Source organism: Lissotriton vulgaris, chromosome 11 (assembly GCF_964263255.1).
Source record: "Lissotriton vulgaris chromosome 11, aLisVul1.2, whole genome shotgun sequence".
NCBI lineage: Eukaryota > Metazoa > Chordata > Amphibia > Caudata > Salamandridae > Lissotriton > Lissotriton vulgaris.
Genome location: NC_141699.1, coordinates 196,871,005 through 196,890,912, shown reverse-complemented (window position 1 = coordinate 196,890,912; position 19,908 = coordinate 196,871,005). Strand labels below are relative to the sequence as shown.

Genomic DNA, 19,908 nt, shown 5'->3' with positions numbered 1-19,908 from the left:
GCTTGCTTTTGTGCATTTAAGAATGCAAGAAACTCTTAAAACAGACTATGATGTGTTATTTGGAGGCAAACATCATTGTTTTTGGAGGTTTGCTGCAACTAACTCCTGTGAAAGGACAGCCAGTGTTTAAAATGCTTACGCATGAAGATACCAGGAAGTGCTTAGGAAGCATTGGAAATGTGAACATATGGCTAAATTTCAAATATGCAGAACTACTTCAAAATATGCGAAATTATAAAAATATTGTACAAGATGTAAGAATTGGAAAACTAACTGAGCATGGCAAAGAAGCTGTCCATGGACGATTAATTTCAAATTTGTTTCCAAAAGAAAATATTCTCCCAGAGAATATTTTTAAGCAAAATTCCTGAAAACAAATCTGTCATACGCTTGATGCCAACTCTGCAAGAATGTTCAATCTTCAACACCAAAATGTTAAAGTTGGAAAATCAAGAGATTGTGAAATGAAGCTTTTGATAATAGAACATGAAGGAGACACTATTATTTTGTCAGAAAAGTTGAAAACAAAATTGAATTCTTTAGAGAAGACAATATCTAAAACTGCTGGTATGGAAAAGACTCTATGCATCTTTAAATTGTCGTATAATTTACGACGTAATTTACATGTGGAAAGAGGTTTAGTAAATGGAGCAATGGGTCATGTTGTGGATTTTGTGAATTACCGAAATAGAGATGGAATTGAAATTATAAAAATTAAATTTGATGATATTGAAGATGTACAAATCAGTCGTTGTTCTGCTCGGTTTTTGCTAGTGAAAGATTTATATGTTCGCCGAAAACAGTTTCCCGTTTCTTTAGCATATGCAGTAACTATTCATAAATCTCAAGGTTTAAGTGTTGATACTGCTTTGGTGAATATTGGAAATTCTGTGTTCAAGGAGGGGGATGGCATATGTTGCTTTATCTCAAGTTAGAACTTTATCTGGATTGTACTTGATTGATTTTGATGACAAAGATTAATGCAGATCTAAATTGTGTAAAAGAATATAATAGGTTAAGAAGAGAGTATGCTCCAAATTTACCTCAATATCCTCTGTTTGAAAAGCGTGTGGTAGGCCGAAAAAGAAATGAGAAAAATTGTAGTGAAGTTGTAGCAAAAAGAAAAAAAGTAGATGAAACAGTAATTGTAAGCAGAAAGGAAATGGATTCAGTTAAAGATGTTGTTGGATTTCAGTTTGAAAATAGTTCTGGTGTCAACTGTTATGCTAATGTAGTGGTTAATGTTTTCTTTCTCCAAACTGTAAAAGAACAGATTGCTGAAAATCGTGATCAAACACTTTGTTGTTTATTAAATTCTCTGTTTGAAAAATGTAGCCGTGATATAACAAAAATACAAAGTGTTTCTGAAATTCGAAATGTTTTAGACATGTTCTGGTCAAACACAATTTTCACAGAATATTCAACAAGATTGTCAGGAATTTCTAACGTATATGCTTGTTGTATTGCAAGATGAAGGTGTAGATGTCGTAAATCTTTTTGGCCTTTCTTATAAATGGCAGCATGACTGTGACAATTGCTCCTTTTCAAGTAGTACTACAGTACACACTGAAAGATTTATATATTTGACTTTACCAGACTGCAAATCAGTGTCTTTTAATAATCTAGTTAGAGCAGCAAATCAAAACATGGTTTGTAGTCAATGTAAATCTGAAATGCTATTAACTTTATTTTTAATAAGATATGGACAGTATGTTATTTTAATGTTCCAACGATGTAGACCTGATGGGACTAAATTGACAACATTAATTAAAAATGTTGTGGCTTCTCAATTATCAATTTCAGGAAGAACCTTTACAACTGCAGCAATTATTTACCATGATGGTCCCTCAACAACATCAGGACATTACACAGCCTATTTAAAATATGAAAAAGGTTGGAAGGACTGTAATGATACTCAATTGACTTTCAAACAACGTTTGCATTTTGACTTACTAAATTCTTACCTAGTGTTCTTACAACCGAAATTTTAGAGAAGGTAATTGGCTATGAAGATTGCAGCAGTTAATATAACTTAGTTTACTCTTCAAAATTACTTTCTGAATGAGAGTGATGAAGGTAATAAAAAACATGTAGTTCTCATAGAGATAGTATATGTTTATTATATAAACTGTGCTGTGAGTATTATAGGAAGTATTTATTAAATGTAAGCTAGAGATGGAAGTAAAACTCTGATTTCATAACGTGAAAGTTGTTGGAGCTTTTCTTTCTGAAAGTTGGGTAAATGAGACATTTGAAAAACAGTGGACTAATTTATATAGAAAAGGACTTTCTATACACTATTTGGCCTCATGGAACAGTGGATGGATCAAAAGTGAGTTTAGATATGGTTTTTAAAAATGTACATTATTTAAGTAATTATTCAATGTTTTTTTTTAAACACAATCATTTTGATTGTGTTTTTTTCCCCCCGCTGTTATATGATGAGTACTTTTGAAGTCACTGTTTTAAGTGAAATTCAATATATTCTGAGAACAGCAAAAATAAACCATTTAACATGTTGTTGAAATTATTTAGTATTTTCTATTATTAAATATATATTACTTTTGAATTCTCTTATGCTCAGTTAGCTATTTCCACCCTCAATCACTCTTTTTAACTGAACCTCACTGGCCTTTTTTGACTCTCCCTCACCTCCCTTCCCTTATTCCATTTGCCACACTTATTCTCATTAACCACTCCTTCACTGCTCATTACCTCTCTCCCATTCACCAATTTCCAGCTGTCAGTCACTCTACTTCACTCCCCTTCCCTTTGTTTCCTTTCTTGTTAATCTCCTACTTTATCTCTTGTATTGTAAAATATATATTATAAATATTGTAACTTATTTTGTTTTATCTTTCACAGATATAAATTTAAAGGAAAATATAAAACTAAGTTGATATTACTTATAAGGTAAGTTTGGTGTAGAATATTTTTTTCTCTATACTATTTTCCATAACCTCACTTTTCTTTGATATTCCCACATCCGTTTCCTTATAGCACTTGCCTCACTTATCACAAATCTCATAGATTTCACTGCGTCACCTCTACAACCCTTTGTGTCAATACACCCCTTTTGTATACATTACAGTTGACGCACGTATAATGTGGCGCAGGGGTTTACAAAGTGACGCATCTACCTAGATGCGTCACTTTGTAAATGTAACACAACAAGGTACAATTTTTACACCACTGCTGTGTCACAAAAAGTGACGCACTGGCGGTGTAAAAGTAACGCATGGTCTCATAAATAAGGCTCTCAAGCACACCAGAGGGAAAAACAGTGTATAAAATTGGGAGTAAAAAAATAATTTCTAGCAATGCATCCTTTCACACGGGGCAAGCTTATGACCTTACCTTATGTAATGTGAGAGATGTTAAAATTGTGAGAGTCTACCTTATAAACACACAGCTATGTAAGTATGTCTCTTTTTTTGTATATTCCATCTCAATTTATGATAGTTTAAAAAATATTTTCCAGCAATGCATCCTTTCACATGGAGCAAGCCCTAACTGAAAAGGCCTGCGTCAGTCTTACACCTACTATGAGGCAGGTCGAAAATAAAGACACAACAGTGTCCTAAAAGTGACACAGTGAAATCTCATAGATTTGACTGCGTCATTTGTACAACCCTTCTTTGCGTCAATACGCCCTCTTTGCGTCAATACGCCCTCTTTGCATACATTACACCTGATGCACAGAGAAAAATAGTGAGAAAAAGAAGGCATGAGATGAAAAATATGTGAAATGCACATTGGAGAAAATATAGTGGGAGAAGGGAAGTAACTGTGAGTAAACTAACTATGTAATACAGAAATATTGCACTCTATACTATAAGTCTCACTTTATACTACAATTATTTCACTATCTCATAAATTTCAAATAAAATAACAGAAAAATGTCTCAAACAATTTATAATTTATAAATATAAATGTATTCTTCAGAATTTTCATAACTTAGTACTTCTAGCATTAATTGATCAGGAATCTCCTCATCAGAACTCTTCATAAATGACTCCTGGATCTCAACATAGTCCGAACATTCCATTAATTCAACATCCAAAGTCTCATCATTAAAATCCTCCATTCCATCTTCTCTCAAAACAAGGTCTTCTTCTTGAATAGTATTATGAATAGGATCATTTGAAACCTCAATCAAAGTATTCTCAACAAAGGTTGCAGAAATGTCAAAATGATGTCTGTTTCTTAAATCCCTGACGCCTTTAAGAGCCACAGGCTCCTCCCTCATGGGGAAGCAGTGGACAATCACGGCGCGGCCACGCCTATTTTTACACATATATATATATATATACATATATATATACATATATATATATATATATATATATATATATATATATATATATATATATATATATATATATATTTTAAGGGTTTAGGATGTGTTTTTGGGTGGCAAGGGTATCTGTAGGGTTTAGAGTGGGTATGGGTTTTTGTGTCGAATATGTTTAGGGTATGGGTTTTTGGTTGGCAAGGGTAAATTTAGGGTGGATGGGGGTTACTGGTTGGCAAGGGTAATGTTAGGGTGGATATTTGGGTGGTAAGGGTGTATATATACACTTACATATACACAGATACACACACATATATATATATATATATATATATATATATATATATACACACACACATACATAGATATATACACATACATACACACACACACACCTGTTAAATTGTTACCACACATATGCCTTTACCATACATGCTTTTACAATGAAAATTCATTGTAAAGGCATATTTGTGGTAAAGAAGCATGTGTTATAATGGTGGCGTGGGAAAGGCATGCATGGTTCCATCATACAAACTTTGATCTAATCCATGGAAGGAGACAGAGTTGGGATCTGCCTACATATTCAATGCAGACAAAAAATGACTAGTTTTTAGATATCTGGCGGACCTTGATTTTAGGGAGTAAATTGTGCAGGGGCTCGAATCATGATCAGATTGGACAATACCAGTCTCAACTATTCCGCAGTTGCAGTCCCAAAGGTGACCACGTTTTCCTTCTCAACAAACTTAATTTTGCAGAACAAATCACCTTTTCTTACCTGATTACCTGAATGAGTGAAATATGCAAGCATCTTTAACCCACTCTAAATTAGAATGTGGCAATAAGACAATATCAACAAAAAAACTTTTATAACATTTTAATTTTTACTTTGCAAAAGAACCAAAGGCACTTGATAAATGCGATAAATGCTGCAGGAACCTAGAATAGAAAAATAGACAATGTACAACAATTTCTCAAATTAAAAAATACGTTTAAAAAATGGGAAAGCCAAGAAAAAAAAAAAAAAAAAAAAAAAGAAGAAGTGGTGATTCATCCTTTGAGTTCCCAAGTAACAGAAATTAATCACTCACATTAAGTTTGTGCAGTGGAGTTTAGAAAGTGGCGATTAGTTCTTGTTCACGCATCAGACTATCATGAAACTTTCCCATTCAGAACAGAATGACAAATTTTAAATATCAGTGCTTACAAGAGCCTAAGTTAATACGAAACAAACATTTGCCTCAAGGCATGTGAGGAGGGTCTGAATCAGAAGTGTTCTGCCCCACCCCCCTCTCGAACTACTTGTGTTCGTTACTCAATAAATCAGAACAAAACTCTTGGCTGCCTTGCAACATTAATACAACAAAATAAAAACAAGCTTAATCGTAAGAGCATTTGTCTACACCACTCCACAAATGTGTCAAACTGCAAGTTCCCACATTACATTTTTTTAACATTGTACAGCGGTTGACACTGAATTTCTGGATATTGGAAAGGTACTGCATGCACTTTTGAAATGTCAGACATTTGCCAGATGCAATTAGAATTTGAGGCATAATGTTGACACTCCCAATTATACCCCTCTACCAAAAGCTCACCAAGACAAAGCTATACAGATTGCTATGTTTGATTTAACTGCTTAAAATGTATAAATTGACACATGATCCTATAACCAACAGGTCAATTATGAACCATAAAAATACAGTATTTTCTAATTAACTTCCTAATATATACAAATGCCATATAGACGAAGATGCTTATCCACTTTTACCTGAAAGTGCTTTCATTTTAAACATAGTGACTGTGCAAGCGTAAAGAAAGATTTTCCAATGTCCAGGTTTTGGTGAAGACAACACTTTGACAAAATGAAAAACATGTATTAACTTGGTTAAGTTTTCAGCAACAGTTAACAAACATGCTTCAATGGGCCGTCAAAGCTGCTTCTTTAGGTCAAGCAGCCACAGATATCATTAGAGACAGAAGGGAATAGTGGGGCAGCATCCTTTTGTAAACCAAGCCACTAACATTTCCAGTGTTGAGCATCCTTTGCTGTATCCAATCTGAGAAGTTACGTGTGAACTTTCCTTTCATTCACAAGCCTTTCCTGGCGAGAAATCGGATGGATGGAAGGATGGATCTCTGGCGAATTAGCCCATAAAGTACTAAAATGAGGAAACTGTCAGAATGTTTTATGTACAGTGCATGTATAGAAAAATATATGGCATTACTTTATCCTGAACCATAAAGTCAGGAGGCAGTTGAAGGAAACACAGGAAATTAAAGTAACCTTCTGTTGTAGCTTATTCTAAAGAAGTAGCACAGCTCCATAACAAGTCAATTTACACCCTCATATACAACAAAACATACGTGTCGCTCACCAGAACCATAAATTGTCATAACAGCTCTTACCCCCTTACTTCATTCTTCAGAAATTAACTTTCGAAAATTGAAAGCCTTATTAAGTCCGGCCACTTCCCTCGCACAAATGTGCACATATTAACATTTAAAGTTTTTTCCAGTCAATTGGTTTCTTGCCTGACTTTCCCAAAAACTCGTTGGTTTTAGAAAAATGTTTACAGCCAAAAAATCCTCGATACACCGAGAGGGGTGAAGGATGAACAGCCTGCAAAACATGGTGACGTTTCTGTAAAATAATAAAAACATAATTATAAAAAATTGAAAAAATATATATTTTTTCTGATTTAAAGAGCCCCTTTCAAAAAGATACAACTCAAAAATACAGAAACAATCATAAGACAGCCTAGGAATCTGTAGTCAGGAAAGTTAATAATTAGTTGTTCCTAAAGTGTTCTATAGGTGCATCACATCTTATTTCCAATAACCTCAGGGGCATAGAAGTCAGATAACAAAAATGCATTAGAGAACATGCACACACTTTGGCTAGCAAACGCCCATACATCCTGCTGAATGCTACCGACCAATGTTGGTTCCTTTTGTTAACTCCATGAAGGTTCTTGGCTTCCTGATGCTCCTCACTCGCCACTAATAATCATTAGCATGGGTGATTATGAACTTTTTTTTCCATGGCCAGTTCCACTGTGAAGCATTTACTTGTCAAAGAGTACACGTAGCAGTGACTTTTCACCCAAAGGTTGTGGTACCATTAACCCCAAACTATACCACTCTTCACTAGGTAGTCATCAACTATCTTGTCTTAGTACCAAGCTCTTACGGGTGGTCTATCAGTTTTGGAGATCGCCTTCTGCAGAATTTATGCAAAAACGAGGAAGTGTCTGAAAGCATACACGAAAGACTAACCAGCCAATCTGCCTTCATAGCTCAGCTAGGCATCAGTATATTAAGCATTCAAACAATCCCCGCATTTATATCCATCACATGGTGATCTTCTGGCCACATTCACATTTTGATACTGTGTTATTGTGCATGGTCCTCATTTGAATGAGACAATATTGCTGACCATTTTTTTTACCCATTATAAAACTGCTTTGAAAATGGAATATCATAGGGAGCTGTGTTAAAGGGGTTTTAAAACACTTGGATTACAGTAATGGGTTGGTAGCTGTTACTCATGGAGAAATACAGAGTCTAATCAACTTCAGAATAGAAATTCTGTAAGTTCTCAGATGTAGATTGTCAAGTTTGGCCACATGCTGTCTCTACATTGTGCACCGCTTGCCATTCAAATAAAGGACAAGAACAGAATCCTAACTGAGTAACTTATTTTGCCCCATAATTTTCAGGACTCGACCAACTACTAATCTCTAGGATTAAGTGGTGTGTAATCCCTTTTACTAGAACTGTCCTTAACTTCCTTCCTAGTATTGTGCTAGGAATAATATTATGAAATATTTAGGCACCTTATGATACACAGCATGGGCTCTTTTAGATTGTGTGTGATCTGGCTTTCCTGCAGCCCTTGGAACAGTTACATCTGCCTAGTCCTACAAATGTGTTCAATACCATGTTCATATATTGTAACACCAACCTAGTAGTTTATAGGACTTTGCTATGAAACCAATGCTCTCATAGTACACAAACCTATTTAAAAACCTTACATATCAAAGACATTATCAGTTAAAAGACAACTATATGGCTTCCCCCATCAAGATCCGGCCTGAACGAAAATATCACTACAATTATTATGAGTTTCTTACATCACACTATGTGTGCGTGGGGTGAGGTGGCGGCAGCGGATGATTAGATGTGAAGAACCCATGTGGAGTGTTCAGACGCAGCTGTGTTAAAATATCGGATTCAGGCTGTAAATGAGAGGCAGGATTTGTAGAAAAAAAATAAGATGTTCTCAAGCCTACTCTATTTTCTGCAAAACAAGTTTTATTAAATGTATGGATAAAGCAAAATAGAGGAAGGCAATTTCAAAAAGCCCTAGCAAAGAAGATAACAAAACTAACCCAAGGACAAGCAAACCGAAAGTCAGACTAGTAAGCATGCAGGAAATTGTGCAAATATTGCTGCTCAAGTCAGAGCTCGAAGTCAGTCACATAGTATCAGCAGAGAACAGGTAGAGGGAGCTAAGAGTAGGCTGAGGCAGACAACAGCAGAACACACAACAAATAGCATAATTTAAATGACATTGGGAGAAACTAATTACAACTGTACCACATCATGCCAATGCTGTTAAAGCCCTCACCCCCCTGCTCCTCCCACTCTGGACCAAAATCATCAACTGTTCCCTTTAACAAGGACTCATCCCAGACTCCCTCAAGATAGGGCAAGTCACGCCTATACTCAAGAAACCCACAGCTGACCCGGCCGATCTAAACAATTACCGACCTATCACCAATATCCCCAAATTGCTAGAAAAATGCGTACAACTTCAACTGACAAAACACATTGATGAGTTTGACCTCCTCAATCCTCACCAATCACGATTCAGAGCAAAACATAGCACGGAAACGGCTATGACACACATAATTGATGACGCCCTCCAAATCCTGGATCACAGTGAGTCCTGCCTCCTCATCCTTCTTGATCTCTCCTCAGCATTTGATACCGTCAAACACGAGAATCTACTGGAGCTGTTAAATACCAGAATGGGCATATCCGGGACTGTTCTCAAATGGTTCACGTCCTTTCTACACAACCGGTCTCAGAAGTTCAAGATCAACAACGCATTGTCCGCACCTGTGCCCGTAAAACTAGGCGTCCCTCAAGGTTCCTCCCTATCCCCCACATTGTTCAACCTCGTCATGGAACCACTCACTACCTTGCTTCAAGCATCAAATGTACACTTCCATATGTTTGCTGATGACACTCAACTCTACCTCAAGTTACAATCCCCTGAAGACGTCAAGCTTTTGAATGCCACACTAAGAAACACCCAAGCATGGCTGGCTGATAATCACCTCAAACTAAATGCTCTGAAAACTGAGTTCCTTCTGATTTCACCTCCTGCGAAAAAGGCCATCACTCAAACCTGGCTCAATCAGCTAACCGCACTCAATGTCCAGTCCACCATCGTGGACTCTGCGAAATCTCTTGGCATCACACTTGACTCCAATCTCGACATGCAGCAGCATATCAGCAAAGCAACTAAGGGTGCCAACTTCCAAATCAACACGTTGAGAAAACTCAAACCCTTCCTACCACCCAAGGACTTCCAAACTGTTGTACAAGCACTAGTCATTCCTCGCATACACTACGGAATTGTGGCTCTCAGCGGGCTCCCCCTAACAACAACGGCACCACTAAGAGCCTCTCTGAACGCGGCCGCGAGACTCATCACTGGCTCAAGAAAACACTCGCATATATCCCCTGACTTAAAAGCCGTGAACTGGCTGCCTTTGGAAGCCAGAGTTCAGCTGAAAATTGCCTGTATGACACACTCGGCCGTACACCACAAATCACCCAACTACCTCACTCACAAGCTGACTATATCAGGAGGCTCAAGATCCAACAGAAGCACAAAAAATCTCCCCCTGAAACCCCGTAGATTCCGGAAGGAAAAAACATACAAACGCTCCTTCTCAGGAATGGCACCTAGGATCTGGAATGCACTCCCGCCAGAAACTAGGCTTATCCCCTCCACTGTACTCTTCAAGAAAGAGGTAAAAGCCATCCTTATGGCTAAGTTCACCTGAACCCTACTGTTACTGGAACAACAACATTACACGGCTCCTACATTATCGGCTATGTGAATGTTGATCTGTGTTAGACTCGTTTTTTTTTAGTTTTTTTTTTTAGTGCTACTGGATCAAAATCATTACACGGATGTTATACTAGTGGTTTCCAGATTGCTTATTAGGGTTTATACTATGATTTGATTGCTCTACTAACTTGCAATTCACTTACTACTGACTACTATACTGTTTTCAACAGTGTGTTTACTCACCCTCTGGGGTGCTATTATCTTATTCGATTCGACATTGCACGGCTTCTATATTATTGTTTCCGGATTGTTATTAGTATGTATACTCTTTTGTGATTGCTACCTCACCTTGCAACTCATTCACTTCCGAATATTGTACTGTTTCAAGAGTTTGTCTACCCTACCTCCTATTTCTGTAAAGCGCTCTGATATCTGCAAAGATCTTGTCCGCGCTATATAAAACTTTAAAAATAAATAAATAAAATAAATCTTATTTCTTTTGAATTAATGTATTTAGTGTTGAGGCGGAGGGGTGGAGATGAGCGACTATAGTTTATAATTCTTAAGAACAGTATGTTCCTTTTTTCAGCGTCTTTGGAAATTCGCTCACATAGTTTACAAATGACTACTTTAAGTATCAATATATGGGAAAAGTCAAGGATAAGCAAACAAAATATACACTGTAACCTATAGAGTTCTGAGTAGAATATAGATCTTTCATCAGTAAAGATAAATGTAAATGTAAATTGATACTTGTATAGCGCACTACTCACCCGCAAGGGTCTCAAGGCGCTTGTACGAATACCGCTGTGGAACCCATCCTGGTTTTCCCTGTGAGGTGTCCACTCCTGGGCACCCCCAAGGTAGAGGCCAGGCATCCTTAGCGTTGTTGGGGCCGTTGTGGAGATTAAGCAAGCTATTGCCCAGAGTTGCAGAGTTGGACTCCATGATTGGAATAGGCACCGAGGCGAGAATTATTAGGTCCGTGGAATTTTGAGCCCAAGACCCGCCAAGGCGGGGAATTGAACCCTGGTCCCGGGCTAGACCTCTGCATCAGGGTCTGCCGCTCTAACCATTGAGCCACACTTCTCCACTAAAGATACCTCGAGTCATCCAGTTCTACCACTTTAATGGAGAGCAGACCAATTTAAGATTCTTGGTATACCTGATAGATATTCATGTAGACCCAATTATCTTATATTTAAGCTTCGTATCAACCTGTGGCAGGGCATGAGCTCTGTCAAAAAGTTACTTTAAATAATAAGCACAGCAGTGCAGATAGCAGACAATGTTTGCTTCATTCCCTGACTAAACAGGAAAAATGAAGTCAAGGCACCACTAACTTTCCTTGTGGTTATTATCATAAAGGCCCATTTCCGTGAGTGTACAAAAAAGCCCACAAAATTAGAACAGCAGAAAATGCAGACGAGGCAGGATACCTTATCAAATACTTTGTCCTCATCCAGCACAAAAGCAGCCATAGAGGAGCTGATCAACTTAGACTTTTTGGTCATCTAACAGGAAAGACTTAACATAGTCACTCGAATGTCCATAGGAATTCTGTTTGAGGGTGGATGTGTTGAAGGGCAAAGGATTGTAGTCTATTCATGAAGACTATGCACACACTCAAGAGTCCACATTAATATTGATGTACATGGTTTTGTAAAAATTGAATCTTCAGCGTATTGGGTCACAATAGCAGTATGAGAAAAGTGTGCAAATAGGTCTTCTAGAATGTTAATGACTTCAACAGAGTGAAGGAAAGCTACCTGGGACTGGTTATTTCCTAGCTTTTAATAAAATGATAGCCTTAAGGGCCTCTCAAGAGGACTATCGAGTGATGAGCTATCCGGACAGGATATTTCAGGAAGATATTCAATATAAGAAGTAATAATATGTTGGGACATATAATTCTGCATAATATTCATGAAATGCTTGTTGTGGTGTCTTTTGATTGCATTTTAACACTATTATTCTTCTATCTGAAAGCCAATATGAAAGACTAGGTCCTCTTCAACTCCAGGTAAGAAGCCAGCCCAATCCTCCATCCACCATTCATTAGGCAGAGTTTTTTGGCTTTTGGATCATAAACCCAAACACAGGCTATTCTACTGAGAATTCAGTTTTAATCATACTCCCAAGTTTCCAGTTTATATAAATTCGTGCAGTATTTCGAGTGAACATATTTCAACACAGGGTGTTTGAGCATGTCCTGTAAAAAAGGTCAGCCAATTATTTTCCTCTTTTTTCTGCATTCATACAGCCAATCACACACCCTCAATGCAATCTAAAGGGCATATAATATAATTTGAGTCAAGAAGATGGCTTCCTTATTTTTTTTTAGCAATATTATTGCTCTTTTTTACCAGATCGAAGGACTCTACATCGTGAATTAACTCTACGTTCATCCACAAACTGAGCTATGGATCCATTTGTCCCACTTACAGTACCTCTGACAAAAGTGCACGCAGATATATCCTGCTCTGGATCAAAAGCATGCAATAAAGTAAGACCAAAGAAAGCACAAAGTCCAACAAAATCCTCATCATAATAAAACAAGCATTTACAATGCAACGGTTTCGCCTTACAAAAAGTTAGACACGCTTTCAGTTTTAGTAGAGGAGACCCCTTGCCTCCCACTGCAGCTGAAGCATTTCAGCGCTGTGAATTAACCCCCTCCTGGGAGAGTTAGCTCTACTTTTTCAGAGAACTTTTAAGGCATCTGCAAAGTAGACTCTGGCCCAGGGCCCCAGCCTTTCAAAGGGGGTGGGAGTGAAGGGGAGGTGTGGTGTGAAAGAGCCAGCTCTGTTCTACAGATGTTTGCGCTCATCACTTAAACTATTTCCAAGATTGTCTTTAAAAATTAATCTATTTTTTAATTTATTTTTAATGTATATTACAGACATTTTGCAGACAAAATGTGTTATACAAGGAAGCCATAGCTGGATGGATTAGTGAAAGTATGAATGGATGAGTGAAGGGGTGAATGGAATGATGAGGGAAAGGATGGATAGATGAGTGAATGAGTGGAAGGATGGATGAGAGAAAGCGTAAATAAATAGATGTATGTGTGAAACGGTGGATGTATGCGTAAGGGTGGATGGATGAGTGAAAGGATGGATAGATGAGTGAAAGGGTGGATGGATAATGAGTGAAGGGTGAATGGATAATGAGAGAAAAGATGGATGGATGCATGAGTGGAATGTTGGATGAGAGTACATTAATTATTTTATTGGTGGAAGTGTAGATGGATGTGTAAAAACAGGTGGATGTATTATTGAAATGGTGGATGGATCAATAAAAGGGAGGCTGATGCATCAGTCAGTGGATGGATGAGAGAAATTATGGATGCATTGATGTATTGATAAGTGAAAGGATGAATGAATAGATAGATGGATGAGTGAAAGCGTGGATGTAAGGATGTATGAGTGACATTTCACAAAATGGGAGCGAAATTAGGAAAGCAAGAGGGGGGTTCTAGAAAGAGGGTAAGGTAGCTGAAAAAAGGAGTTTACAGGAAAGGCAGAGGAAGAAGGCGAGTGCTCAAGGAAACTATTCACGGAACCAACTTTACTCTAGCAGCAGTCTGGCTTTTCTGATTTCTGGCAGCCCCCAGGTTCAACTCTGAAATCCAGAATTCAGGTATTTGGGGAAGGTGCCTCAACTATATCGAACCTGCAGGGCTTTAGAACACTAGATTGAGGCAAAGGTGTTGCTACTCAAGAGAGACCCCGTCACTGTAAAGAAATAAGATTCTGGGTGCCGTTACTGTCCAGAGACCACAGAGCAGATGCAAGTCTACACTTTCTGAGACTTTGATTTAGCAAAGAGTGCTTGGAACACAGCACTGGTGTTCTCAGATGTTATAGCCATGGGAGAAAATCCAGCAAAATATAACTCAGGCTGCATCACTCATGTATTTGTGGAGTCCAGAGTCAAAAAATTGAAGCGGAGTCCTTCGTAGTATGAGGAACTGTTTCAAAGTTCAAAAAAATATCCAGTGAAAGAGAACCAAGGCAGATCCATCATCAGTGTGATCTAGAGGTACTAGTCATGTTAGTTACTTCATCTTTAACAAATAGGGCCCCGTTGCTTTAAAATGTATAAATAAATGTCGCACCATGAGAAAGCAGGGTGCCTAGGGAATAACGACCCTCTACGCAGCCTTCTGTCAGGGCAGCACTGTGCTTACTGTAACATGCACAAAAATGTAAGGCTGCTGCTACTTATTATGGTTCTATTTTGAGTAAATACACTACAATCATGGCTTTTTCAATCCCCGCATTGCAACACTTTCTTTATTACCGCTCTTTATCCATGCTGCCATCTTGGAAATGATCACCCCCACATGGCTGCGGCTCTTCATGTTCAAACCTTTATTAGCCTTCTTTGTCTACCCAGAGTGGTACTGGTGGTGCTTTTCTTTCAGTGTTGCAATGCCTTTGTCTTCTCATCACACATTTCTGCAGTATTGTCTTTGTAAGGCCTTAGTCAAAACTCTTAAGATTTGCCTTTTCATGACTTCAAAGGAATCCATTCATTGCCTGACACACTAAAAGTCAAGCTGATTTGAAAAGATTATGCCCAAACTGCTATAATTCCATAGCCACGCCTTTCTTAATCTCGGTTTCTGCTGCGAGTTGACTTCCTTTCAGTGCTAATAAAAAAGGCCTGACCTACATACAATTTTAGGGGAATTATCTCAGTGTGAGGTAATTGAATGGGACACTCAAGAACAAACTTCAATAAAAATAAATCACCAGATGAAGTTGACAGAGTGAGGGGGAGAAGAGGAAACAGAAGATGCGCTGTCAGCCCATCAGCCTGGGCACTGGCGTGCACTAATGTATTATTCTCTGGGTGAATGTTCTTAATGTGCTGCTTTGACAAGATAATTTCCCCTCCTGACAGGTCGATAGTGGACAATTGCATGCCCTGAATGGCACATTTTACAACAAAATTCTCGGTGTCAGGCACAGTGCGCAATTAAGCTTTCTCCCACACTCTAATCATGCTGAAAGGTTGGAATTACCGGGAACAGGGTGAAACTGCCACAAAAAAAATCAATGCTGTACATGTTTTTAAATATAGCAACTTATTACTAAAGTGAATTTATTGTGTGGCTGTCTCAAAAACGACTCGCCTGTGCCAGCTGAATACTGCATGCACTGAAAAGTAAGTACAGAGCGAAGTTATTTTGCGCGTCTCCTGCACACATTACATGTAATGCATATGAAGCTGTTCTAGAGGCGGATTTGGCGCTCATTTCTCGCAGCGACGCGTGCACCAGACTCCATCCCAAAATAAACAAACCACACAAGTGTCAGACCTGACAAGAGTCCAAGGGGAAAAAAAAGTTAATTTGGTGAAGTGCCCTTCGCCCCCACGTGTCTGCCAAGGGACACAAGCCGGCTTTGGGAAGGAACAGCCAAGAGGGAGACAGTGCAGCAGGAAGAGACAGCTGCAAGCTGCGCTTGGCCGGTGACTGCATTGGACCGCGGGATGTTTCAAAACGAGAGAGTAAAAGAAAGGAAAAAGTCCAGACATAGATTGAGCAAAGAGGAACTAGTACACCTCCTGATCACAGAGAAGTGTGACGAGCGGTACGTCCGAGCACACAAGGCTCTTAACGTGAACCCGGGCAATGCCAGGGAGGATGTGCCAGGGAGTACATGCACACGGGTGGATGTTTAAGGAGAGCCCTAGGGCGCTTCAGGCAGGTGCACAAGGGCATGAACCTCGATTCCAGAAGGGGTGGGTGGTAAGGGCACATGCCGGCGGCAGAGATAGGGCACAGCAGGTCCACCCGGGTACATTTATTCAGCCTTCTCGTTCTGTCAGCCCTCGCCTTTCACTGTCACAAGAACCACTGCCCTAATGCAAGCACGGCTAATGTCCCCTCCCGTGATCAGTAGAGTAATAAAATAGTCCTATATGGGGTGCAGCGGAACTTGGTGCCACTGCACCTGCTGCACGACGGATAACTACCCCCCCCCAATTCCTGTCATCATAGTTACCTAAAACTGTCATAGCTCCCCCCAGTGACCCAGTGATACGCCAGCATCGCAAGCTGCACCCTCGGCCATGGGAGAACCGGTTGGCTGTCAAAGTAAAATGAAAGCAAGGTGAGGGAGTAAACAGCTCACTCTCTGGGTGCGGACTGTCATTAAAGCTACACGTGGGACACTCAGTGAGTTAAACAAAACTCATCCAAGGCGGAGATCCCACGGCAGGATCCGGCTGCTCACCCCGGAGGCACTCGACGCATGCACGGGCGGGGTGCCAAAACCAAACACTGCGTAAAGCAACCCATGACGTAGTGCACACTTTACACCCTGCAATGAGACCCAGTAGGCTTTGAAACCATTTGTCGCAGTAACTACAAATAAAAGCAAGCATCGCACAAGGCACTGGATTCGGGGACCACAACGAGCCCTTCCTCGGAGGGCTACAGAGCCGTCTGAGGGCAGCACACAGCTGCGCTTGCAAAGATCACACGCCACGGCACACGGGAAGCGGTGACTGAGTCCGGCTTCGGGAGAGCACACACTGTAAACAAGGAGCACGTGCACGGGGCTTTGGCTCTTGCAGCTTCACTGTCAGAGCCCTCAGTGCTACACTGCATTCTGGTACTTGCAGTTCAGGGTTTTAGAGGATTATAAATCAAAATTAGCAATGGCATACATTAAAATAAAACGTATAAGACAGAGTTAGTTAAGCACCCTGGCACGGGACAGTGGGAGGGGGGGGAAGGAACGCACTCACCTGGACTTCTTCCGGAGGCCGTGGTCGGCATGAAATGAGGAAAACAAACAGCAAAAAAAAAAAAGTCAGGTCCCGGGCCGCGCTGTGATTGGCTGACGTCACGGGGGTGTCCCGGGCCGGCAGCCAATCACAGCGCGGCCCGGGAATGACGTCACGGGGGTGTCCCGGGCCGGCAGCCAATCGCAGCGCGGCCCGGGACAAAGGGGCGGGGCTTAAAAAAAGCACCAGGAACGCCCCCGAATCGCGTTTTCGAGAGAAAGCGCGATTGACAGCCTCTGTCTCCCAATGGCTAGTCTCCATTTATGGAGCTAACCAATTGGAAACAGAGGCTGTCCTAACCTCACTATTAATAACAACAGATTTCGATCTGGGAGGGGCTTCGCCCCTCGCCAGGTTACGAAACCTAAAAAGGTTGTAGCAAGGAAGTGGACACCACAAAAAGATTATGGTCCCAAGAGTTTACACCGAGATATTTGCAAGGTCAAGCAGATATTACAACAAAAATGTTAAATCTGAACCAGTAACAGGCATTTCAAATACAGGAACAGACACAAAACATGTAAAGCCAAAGTCAAAAGTAAGCATAAGTGAAATATCACTACAGATATGCAATACAAGTAGGATAAACCAGTGCCCAACAGTAAGAAGTTAGAATATTTGTTGAAGGGTGCCAGAACACTTCAGAACCCAATCACAATCCTGGTTAGGGTGAACCACAACAGTGAAGAAATAAACATGCACTTAGCCCTCTAGTAGCTTGGCACAAAGCTGTCTGGCTTCCAGGTAATGTGTAAAATATTTATGGAGTACTCAAACAGTAACAAAGTGAAATCACAAGAAAAATCCCAAACAACTGAAAAAAATATAAAGTATTTTAATAAATAAAAGGACATCAAAACAACAAAAATCCTATCAGTAGATCCATAATCACAAGTTTTTAAAGTTTTAAGCAAATATAGCACCAATCAAAGGCATTTGATCAACCGGACTATTGGTTTCTGTTTTATTGTGGTCTGGTTTATCTCAGGGCAGTTGATATGTGTGAAAATATCGGTTGAATTAATGTTTTGAGAGTTGTAAGGCGATTAATATGGGTACTGGTTGGGTTAGCTCTGTGGTGCTCAAATGTATAGCACACCGTTTTCATTGCTATTTATGAATTTTTGTAATGTTTTGTACTGAGATATGTATAGATATGTATAGTCATATGATAATTATAATAAATACAAATTTTGATAAAATTCGGTATTGATGAATCTATAGGTTTGACTAATGTTATCGCAATAAATTTATATACACACACACAAGGATTCCGTGATGACTTGGTAAGCAACTAAGGCGAGATACTCCGCCAACTAAACCTTTACAGGCAGTTTGTTTTTTTGGTACATGCATTAACTCTAAAGGCCAGAACAAGTTGGTTGAATGAGGGAAATATACATCGTATGTAATAACATCTTGTTGACTTCACTCCTGCCACCAAAACCAGCAAAGTCTCTAATTGACGTAATCAAGCGATAATGTTTCCCCCTGAGTATCACCCAAAAAAAGAGTAAAAACACACTCCGTGCTACAGCTGAATCTTTACTGAATGAAACAATTAAAACAACCCCTTATCATACCTACAAAACAGATTCCAACCAGCAGGAACATGGAGTCCGAACTTCTCAATACGGGATGACGTGGAAAACAGTCTCTGCCCTGTTACTACACAACTTATCCACTACTTCTGACACTGTGGCCCACCGAATACTAGTTAACAGAATCCGGGAGATTGAAGAACAAGTTTCTTACCTTTGGTAATGCTCTTTCTGGTGGATACTCTATCTGCAGATTCCTCACCTCGTGAATGCCCCCTCCCCAGCGCAAGATTACATTTGGAGAGTCTCCGTATTGCTCTCACGTGGGTAGGTGGCTCCGTGGCAGTTTCGCCCCCACCCAGAAGAGGCACCAGACCAATATAAATGTGCAACATAGTGAATTACGTCAGTTGCTTTCTTTCTGTGCCTTCAGACGTGGATTTGGAGCTCAATCGCTTGACGTTTCCTCCACTTGACAATTTGTATTTTAAATTGTAGTTTACTCACACAATGAGCTGAGGTCATCACACAAAAAGCAGAATACCGGACAACTTTGCTTTTAATGGGTCTGTGTGCCAGGAATTACACTAGGCCGCAAAGCAGTCTCACTGTCGAGCATAAACAGATTTTGTAGATGCATGTCTGGCTGATAGAATGACATTTATTACTTCGGAAGGGACACAGAAGGAAATCATCTGTTGCCACACAATCTCCATGTATGGAGGTGTCGATTTCTCTGGGCCCAGCTCTGCCGATTCTCTCAATGAAGCAGCCTGATTGAAGGATGGATGCTCATGGCAAGAAATTCTGAGCACCATATTCGCTAGGCTCAATCAGAATCACTAGGCTGGCTTGGACCTGGTCATTATTAATCTTCTTCAGAATTCTGGGCAGTAGAGACAGCAGTGGCATGGTATTGATCCCACACCACGTGGTTCATGACCAGGTAGATTCCCACCTAACTCAGCTAGTTCCAAACTTGTAAGATCTCTTGGCACAGGACCCAGGAAACCCACTACGCCTGGATTGTTGCAGTACAACATCGCATAAAGGTAGGAAGGCTTTCAAAACAAAGTGAATGGCCCGCAGTTTCAACAGATTAATGTGGAGGCGGGTATCTAGCGGAGACCTGATTTCTATAATCTCCACCTCTCCAAACAGCGAAATGTCTGTATCCA

General features: G+C 39.8%; 1 protein-coding gene across 4 annotated transcripts in view; it reads right to left on the bottom strand.

The window, feature by feature from the left end:
- Positions 1-5,157: 5,157 nt before the first annotated feature.
- Positions 5,158-19,908, bottom strand: part of UNG (uracil DNA glycosylase) — a 94,729-nt gene continuing 79,978 nt past the window's right edge. For all 4 annotated transcript variants that reach the window (XR_015300884.1, XM_086943099.1, XM_086943098.1 and 1 more), the window contains one exon: positions 5,158-6,938. Coding sequence is in view for 3 of the 4 variants with exons in the window: in XM_086943099.1 (XP_086799225.1) it covers positions 6,798-6,938 (141 nt within the window). In the remaining variant the exon portion in view is untranslated. The remainder of the gene's footprint in view (positions 6,939-19,908) is intronic.